The following is a 9,108-nucleotide window of genomic DNA, read 5'->3' as shown; positions in this document are numbered from 1 at the left end:
AGAGAGAGAGAGAGGGAGGGAGAGAGAGAGGGAGAGAGAGAGAGAGAGAGAGAGAGAGAGAAAGAGAGAGCCTAGTCGTACTGTATCATCATCACTGGATTTCTTTCAGCGCACACACAGTACAGACAGGTAGCAGAATCACTGACTCCTCCTTTAAAGCTCTGCTGAATACATTAACATTGTCCACGCAACTTTAACAAGATAAATAAAAGAATTATACTACCCTACTTTCCGCACTATAAGCCGCAGGTGTTAAAATGTTTAATCACCATATGTAAGAGTTCGTGCACAGAGGGGATTGTCGGGAAAGAGATGGCTGCTTGAGGAAGCTCCCATTTATTAACATTTCAACAAACAAGTTGCATATTTGCACGACGTACGTAAGTGTTACCATTTAGTGCAATAGCTACTAGGGATGGGCACGAGTGTTTTCACTACTCGAGTGATCGCTTGCATTCCTCGAGGATCAATCGATTCCTCGTTAAACTTTTTTCTATTTTTAGAACGCACCTGTCTACAGAACAACGGTTGACCGCAATAAAGCGCTCAATGCTTATGTCAAACAGTCACAGTTGCCATATGATATTAAGGATTTATTTCCACAAGTTTAAAACACATTTTCCTCACTGAAAGTAATTAAATAGACGGGCCACAATTTAATCCGATCGAGTAGGTCTGCGGTGGAGAGAGAAAAAGAGAAAAAAAGCATGGGCTGTAGTTGTAACAAAAACAATTGCCTAAGTCACAATTTAAAATAAGAAGGGCAGCAGATAATATAAAATGATTGTCCTACAATTTAAATACATATGAATAACTCACCAAAGCAGATAGTTGTATATCCAACCGCGTAATGCTCACTCCGTGTCCGTGAATAATTACCGCGACTAATTCCTCATTAACGGAACGTTACACCGGTCGGTTTTTGAATCTTATCCCCATATTCCCTATTGAAGGCTTCTTAACTGTTGTTGGCTCGGAGCGAATGTGCCTGAAGTAAGCCTTGCTTCTTCTTTTCTTTCCAAGCGGAGAGCACCTTGCATGCTCACCTGGAGTCTACTCATTACTAACTGAGAGTAACAGGTGTCATCTCCCCTTTTTATAAACGTAACTTTATCATCTGCTTTGAAATAATTGGACAGTTATATTCCTGACAATGTTGTGGAGAAAGGAGAGACCGTGTTCAGCTCCGCGGTGCCGTGGAGAACACAGGCTGCGCTGCGCTGCACGGAGGTGGCAGTTATTTGCAGTTGCTGTTTGACACAACGCTCAGTTTATTGCACTTGCATCAAAATATTTAATTTTGTTAAACTTTATTTTATCCATTTTGTGCCGTTTTGTACACGTATATAACATTTTAAAATAGGGGCGGCCCACCGGCCTAAAGGCTACAGACACTAAAAAAATAAAAAAAGATTTTCCTCATCCACCAATCGAGATCATTTGCAACGAGGAGTACTCGAGTACTCGAGTACTAACGCCCATCCCCAGTAGCTACAGAACATATACTGTGCTGTGTAATAACAGGGTCGAAAAACGGGGAAAAAGTCGCTTATAGTCCGAAAAGTACGGTAGATATCTTCTGTAGTTTAGTTTGATTTTTTATTTCTTTATTTAACCAGGAAAGTCCCATTGAGATTAAAACCTCTTTTTCAAGGGGAGTCCTGGCCAAGAAGCAGCAACAAGTTACATGTTCACTCACAACATAGAAACAGAAATTAAAATGATAAAAAAACTGTTTCAAGTAAATTCAAATTCATAAAAAACATCTACAAGTAAAAGAGGTGGTCTGAAATGCTCTCAGCTTAGATTTAAAAATGTACCCGTCTCACACACACACACACACACACACACACACACACACACACACACACACACACACACACACACACACACACACACACACACACACACACACACACACACACACACACACACACACACACACACACACACACACACACACACACACACACACACACACACACACACACACACACACACACACACACTAGTTTATGAACCTGTCTCACCCCCAGCAGGTCGTCGTCCACAAACAGAAGTCCCTCGAAGCCGCTGGTGTGATCCAACACTACAGGCTGAGGGCCCAGGCGCCCTGCTACCTCATCTACTGAGAGACAGACTGTTAGTGTGTGTGTGCACGGACGTAATTTGGGGGGGGACACAGGGGACATGTCCCCTGCACTTTTTCAAAAGGCCGTTTTGGTCCCCTGCACTTTTTACCGTCCAAAAATAATGTTGCGCTATAGTAAACAGAGACATGTCAAGCACTAGGACCAAGCGGAAAACTGCCGCTCAAGCTGAAGCCTGTTTCCCTGAGTTTAGACCGCCCACAAGCTCCTCGATTGGCTCTGCCGTTTCTTGTGTGATTGGCCGTCCCCGCTGTCACTCCATCTTGCGTGCACACTCAGTACACCCAATACATCCATGATGAGTACACCAGTCTGCTAGTTGTCCAGAGGGGTATACTACGAAGCGAGATTAAGGGCTGAGCGAGGTCTGTTGAGTCTAAAGCCAGCATTTTCAGTATCACGAAAGGTTTATCAGTATTTTCCGCTGCTCTCAGTGTACAGCTCTTACCCCATGATATGAATATCAGAGGTTTCATTTACATTAATGTTTGAATCGTGTCCATGTGCGTGCGTGTGTGCGTGTGTGTGCGCGTGCGTGTGTGTGTATGCATTAGAGTTTTATTAAAAATGTGTGTCCCCCCCACTTCTGAAATAAAAATTTCGTCCTTGTGTGTGTGTGTGTGTGAGTGTGAGTGAGTGAGTGAGTGAGTGAGTGAGTGAGTGAGTAAGTGAGTGAGTGAGTGAGTGAGTGAGTGAGTGTGAGTGTGCGCGCGCATCTCAGTGTGTGTGTATGTGTGCGTGCGTTCGTTCGTTCGTTCGTTCGTGCGTGTGTGTGTGTCTGTGTGTGTGCGTGTGTGTGTGTGTCTCAGTGTGTGTGTGTGTGTGTGTGTGTGTCTCAGTGTGTGTGTGTGTGTGTGTGTGTCTCAGTGTGTGTGTGTGTCTCTGTGTGTGTGTGTGTGTGTGTGTGTGTGTGTGTGTGTGTGTGTGTCTCAGTGTGTGTGTGTGTGTGTGTGTGTGTGTCTCAGTGTGTGTGTGTGTGTGTGTCTCAGTGTGTGTGTGTGTGTGTGTGTGTGTGTCTCAGTGTGTGTGTGTGTGTGTGTCTCAGTGTGTGTGTGTGTGTGTGTTACCTTGGTTCTCCTCGGCCGTCTCTCCTTCAGATAGCAGCTCTTCCAGATGAGCGTTGAGATCTTGGAAAGCGAGCGGCTTCCTGCAACAAACACAAACACACATTTGTTATTTTCTACCTTAGATTTAGTTTTAAAGCTACAGTGCGTAACTTTTTCATATAAATGAATGTCTGTTACATTCAGGACATCACCAAACGAGTTGACACAAAGTTGATTAAGCCTATTATCAGCTCCACAAAACTCTCTCTGTATTTCTCAGTATGGCAGCGTTTACAAACTGGTGCCCCCCTTCCCCCTGACACTGGTGCAGGAGCTCAGAAAAATCCCAAGAAGAGCCCAAGAAATGTTTCAGTTGTTGATTCTACTGCTAAGAAAAAAACCTGGACGTACAGCAGAAGGTATATAATTAATAAAAACTACATAAAAATAGCATTCTTTGCACTGATGGTCTGGTTTGCTGTGACATGTAATGGTAACACTTTATAATAACTATCCGTTGTAACTGGTTAATAGATCATTAGTAAACTCTTAATTAATGATTATTGATGATTCGTTAAGTGTTTGTTAGCAGTTTGTTAAGGATTTATAACAATGGTAGATAGTTAATAGCTTAATAATTGAATCAGTTCATCTGGGAGGTAATCCGAGATTAACTGATCACGTCACGTTCAAGTCCATGGCATGCACAGTGTGTATTGAGTTTATTTAAAAATATTTGAAAATGGGGCTGCCCTCAGTTGCCCATGCACTGTGTATAGTCTATAGCCTATTTCAGCCTCGTCCCAGATGAACTGATTCAATTATTAAGCTATTAACTATCTACCATTGTTATAAATCGTTAACAAACTGCTAACAAACACTTAAGAGTTTACTAATGATCTATTAACGAGTTACAACGGATAGTTATTATAAAGTGTTACCGATGTAATTTATGATCATCAGAGGAAAATTGTATGTTTCAGAAATGTTTAAAAGTTCATAATTATGTCAGTGTTAAGGTCATTCTTGTTTCTACCGGACACACACACACACACACACACACACACACACACACACACAGGTTTAACTGAGAGCGGCTATGTATAGAGCTGTTGAAGGAAACTTGAATCCGTGTGGCTTAAGGGAAGAGGCCAGAGTAACACACACACACACACACACACACACACACACACACACACACACACACACACACACACACACACACACACACACACACACACACACACACACACACACACACACACACACACACACACACACACACACACACACACACACACACACACACACACACACACACACACACACACACACACACACACACAGAGTTACTTAGTTCCACCAGCTGTTAGCGAGTTGTTACAACATCGTCAGCAGTTGTGACTGTTACAGACGCGTCAGTGTTGGGCGGTAACACAGTAATATACAGGGTCACTAAGCTTTCACGTATCTGCTGTTTAGATGATTCCCCTCACTCACACACACACACACACACACTCACTCACAGACACAGACAGAGACAGAGACACACATACACACACACACACACACACACACACACACACGCACACAGACACAGACAGACGTGTCTGGTAAATGGACTTGTATAGCGCTATATCTCCGTTTATCACAGACCCAAAGCGCTTTACATTGTTTTTGTACACATTCACCCAGTCACACACACATTCATACACCGATAGCAGCAGCTACCACGCAGGGTAGGCTTAGCACTAGGGTGCTAAGCTAACTAAGCTAACTATCGGGAGCAATTCGGGGTTCAGTGTCTTGCCCAGGGACACTTCGACATGTGGTGGGGAGACGGGGGATCGAACCTCCGACCCTGCACACCAGAGGCGAACTCCCTACCCACTTCGCCACTGCCGCCCCTAGACACGCACGCACAGGCAGACAGACACAGACACACACACACACACAGACACAGACACACACCCACTCACAGACACAGACACACCCACACGCACACAGACACGCACGCACGCACGCACACACAGACAGACACGCACGCACGCACACACAGACAGACACGCACGTACAGGCAACAGGCAGACAGACACAGACACACACACACACACACATACAGACACAGACATACACACACACACACATACACTCACAGACACACACACACACACACACACACACACACAGTTACCTTAGTGAGGCCAGAGCTGGTCCCTGTTTGGTGGATGGAAACACATGGTGCAGGTAGTCACTCAGAAGCTTCTCATTCACGATACCTGGGAGACACACACACACACAGACACAGACACAGACACAGACACAGACACACACACACACACACACACACACACACACACACACACACACACACACACACACAGACACAGACACACACACGGTTATGTTAGATAGAACCATTGTACTGTTTTAAAAATCAGTGAATATCTCCTCATGATCTGTCTGTACTGTGTGTGTGTGTGTGTGTGTGTGTGTGTGTGTGTGTGTGTGTGTGTGTGTGTGTGTGTGTGTGTGTGTGTGTGTGTGTGTGTGTGTGTGTGTGTGTGTGTGTGTGTGTGTGTGTGTGTGTGTGTGTGTGTGTGTGTGTGTGTGTGTGTGTGTGTGTGTGTGTGTGTGTGTGTGTGTGTGTGTCCACAGCCTAGGCTCTGTAAACTGTTGACAGGTAGTGGATCATGAGGAGATATTCACTGATTTTGACAAAAAGTAATTTTGACAACAGGCGTGACCCCTTCAAACACTGAACGGTCACACACACACAGAGACACACACACACACACACACACACACACACACACACACACACACGTACCTGTGGACCGTGGTTTGTCGGTATCTGAGGCCAGTCTGTAGCTGCGTCGGCTCAGAGCGGTGCCTCCTCCTTTGGAACTCATCCTGTCTCACTGACACACACACACAAAACACACACACACACACACACACACACACACACACACACACACACACACACACACACACACACACACACACACACACACACACACACACACACACACACACACACACACACACACACACACACACACACACACACACACACACACACACACACACACACACACACACACACACACACACACACACAAATATCCAGCAATAATACTTTATTAAATAGTCAACAAAAAAAACTAACGAAAAACCATTTGAAAACAGCTGGGCCAAGGGAAGACTGAGGGAAGACTGAGGGAAGAAAAACCTCATTCATTATATTATAATAGTGATTTTATAATGATAGAACGCCGGTTCCGTATGGGTGAAGTATTCCTTAAAGTCTTTGACAGGAACTTTACAGAAAATGAACGATGAGAGATGACTAGTTATTCTAAACCAATATGAAATCAAATCAGTTTTATTTGTATAGCCCAATATCACAAATTGACAATTGTCTCAGTGGTCTTTACATTCCATACAATATGATACAATATGACACCCTGCCCTTATCTATCTATCTATCTATCTATCTATCTATCTATCTATCTATCTATCTATCTATCTATCCCTCTGCCCTTACACCCTTAGCTCGGCTGAGAAAAAACTCCCAGTAAAAAACCCTTTACCGGGAAAGAAGACATGTTGTGGAAACTAAACAGACAAAATGATCCTATCCTTTATTTAACCAGGTTTGTCTCATTGAAATAAATTATATGTTTCCAGAGAGACAGGTATGGCCCAGACAGACAGACAGGTATGGCCCAGACAGACAGACAGGTACGGCCCAGACAGACAGACAGCAGCCCAAACAGTCACAACACTAAAGACAGAATACCAGATCGGAACTCACCTTAAACATTACAATTATTGATTAAAACATTCGCTATTTCACGTGGACATTTTAAATTGCACACTCCTCTATACCGTGTAGGAATCCTGAGGTCTGGAATATACAGCTCCGGAAGACATTAAGAGACCAGTCTGGATTTTTCTCAAATCTTCATCTCGACATTACTTAATGGAAATGCTCTTTAAAGGAATACTTCACCCATACGGAACCGGCGTTCTATCATTATAAAATAACTATTATAATATAATGAGTGAGGTTTTTCTTCCCTCAGTCTTCCCTCAGTCTTCCCTTGGCCCAGCTGTCCTGTTAATCCTAACCCTTACTGTGATGTCACAAGAAGGAAACTGTAGGGTTAGACAGTGAGACCATAGAACACTCGTTCTGCCTTTTCTCAGGCTAAGATGATCCGATTTAATTTTTTTTTGCACATTTATACTAAATAGGATCTCAGAGTTCAATACACCTTCATATTCCAACCGGTGAAGTAGGTCTTTAATGACAACAAATGTCTTGGAATTTGGTAGAAATGTTGTCAGTAGTTTATAGAATAAAACCAAAATGTTCATTCTACTCAAACATAAGCCTGTAAATAGTCAAACGAGAGACACTGAGCATTTGGAGTGGTCTCTTAATGTTTTCCACAGCTGTTTATCCCAGTAACAAACACAGTGTCGCTTCAGCACTGGTCCATTTAGAGATCTTTGTCTATCTATCTTCTATAACACGTCTTCTTTCATATTAGAATCAATCTAAGTTCCAAAATGTAGCCTGAATGTAGGTGTGTATTTGACTAAACCGGGTGGGTTAGAGTTAGACCGGCTGAAGGAATTGAATATCTTGAAACAGAAATAACATCTCCATTTAGGCTGTAAGCGAGACAGTGTCACTTTAGACTAGGGCTTGGATATCGAACAAGGCCTGTTATATATTATATTTCACTTACCGCGTCCCGTCTGTGTGTGTGTGTGTGTTTGTGTGTGTGTCCCTGTGTCGGCCGGGTTATTCTCTATAGACCCGGAACACTGTTATTATCTCTGTCAAATTCTGCTGTCTCCCGAGCTAAATGCTAAACGCTAATCTCACCACAACAACGCCTCTCGTTCTACGGGCTGCCAAGTGGGACAAAACAGGCGACGGCTCATCGCAAAAGGCAAAACGCGAAATCCAAAATAAAATCCAACTGCAAATGTGTATCACTCACCTATTAATGTGAAACACTGAAGGCAAAATCAATGCTCGTTTTTTATCAAGCAATGAACAGTTAAATATTTTTGTCTATGTAGCTTCAATAACATGTCTCCTTTCTTTCATAGTAGTAGGTCTATTAATGAAAGGTCCAAAATGTAGGCTACATTTAAGTGTTTATTTGACTAAACCTTGTCTGTTTGCGTCTGTATATTTCTCCTATACAACCATCTTCAACGGCCCTTATCTCAAAATTAGTTTTTTCCCCCGATACTAATAGCCTACAGCCAAAATTTCAACTTCTAAAGCACCCTACATCAACTAAACTTTCCATAATCATTCTTAGCTCAATTCTGAAGGTTATTACAGAAGTATTTGTTCATAAGCTGTTCAAACAACAAAAAAACGATGGTATATGTTCCAGTAAATGACACAAGTTCGTCTGATATCAACTTTTTCGTTTTTAATAAAAACTTGTTTTAATCGCGATCTCCGGTAGAAGAACTACACTACCCACAATCCTATAGTGTCACAGCGACGCCTCTGATTGGTGGAGCCCGCTGTTGCCATGGAAATGTTTATCGCCCCCGCGAACTTCGGATGTCGACAGTCGGAATGTAATAGTAGTTAACTGTTGTATTTATTTTATTTTACTACAGAGAGAGAGCAAAGAAAGTAGTATTTATCCCACAAACACGCGGCACGCTTTTAGGATGAGTGTTTCAGAGAGCCAGGATGAAATACTAGACATAGCCTACAAGGTTGTGTTGAGGTTGGCTGGCTGTCTAGCTAGGTAAGCGAGCTAACATTACATTACACTAAGATAACTATGCCAAACTGAATGAGTCAAAGTATGTTGTTGTTGTAATGATTAAAAATAATTATATAAAATACCAATTTTTTTTTG

General features: G+C 42.8%; 1 protein-coding gene across 1 annotated transcript in view; it reads right to left on the bottom strand.

The window, feature by feature from the left end:
- Positions 1–8,095, bottom strand: part of rnf123 (ring finger protein 123) — a 101,657-nt gene extending 93,562 nt beyond the window's left edge. The window contains exons 1-5 of the mRNA XM_080025790.1: positions 7,960–8,095; positions 6,027–6,117; positions 5,391–5,475; positions 3,218–3,297; positions 2,031–2,125 (exon numbers count right to left, since the gene is read on the bottom strand). Coding sequence (XP_079881916.1) covers positions 2,031–2,125; positions 3,218–3,297; positions 5,391–5,475; positions 6,027–6,108 — 342 coding nt within the window. The 5' untranslated portion in view covers positions 6,109–6,117; positions 7,960–8,095. The remainder of the gene's footprint in view (positions 1–2,030; positions 2,126–3,217; positions 3,298–5,390; positions 5,476–6,026; positions 6,118–7,959) is intronic.
- Positions 8,096–9,108: the final 1,013 nt, after the last annotated feature.

The sequence above is a fragment of the Ammodytes marinus genome (genome assembly GCF_949987685.1).
Source record: "Ammodytes marinus genome assembly, chromosome: 4".
Taxonomy (NCBI): domain Eukaryota; kingdom Metazoa; phylum Chordata; class Actinopteri; order Uranoscopiformes; family Ammodytidae; genus Ammodytes; species Ammodytes marinus.
Note: the sequence above shows the minus strand (reverse complement) of the source record. Positions and strands in the feature narration are given on the sequence as shown.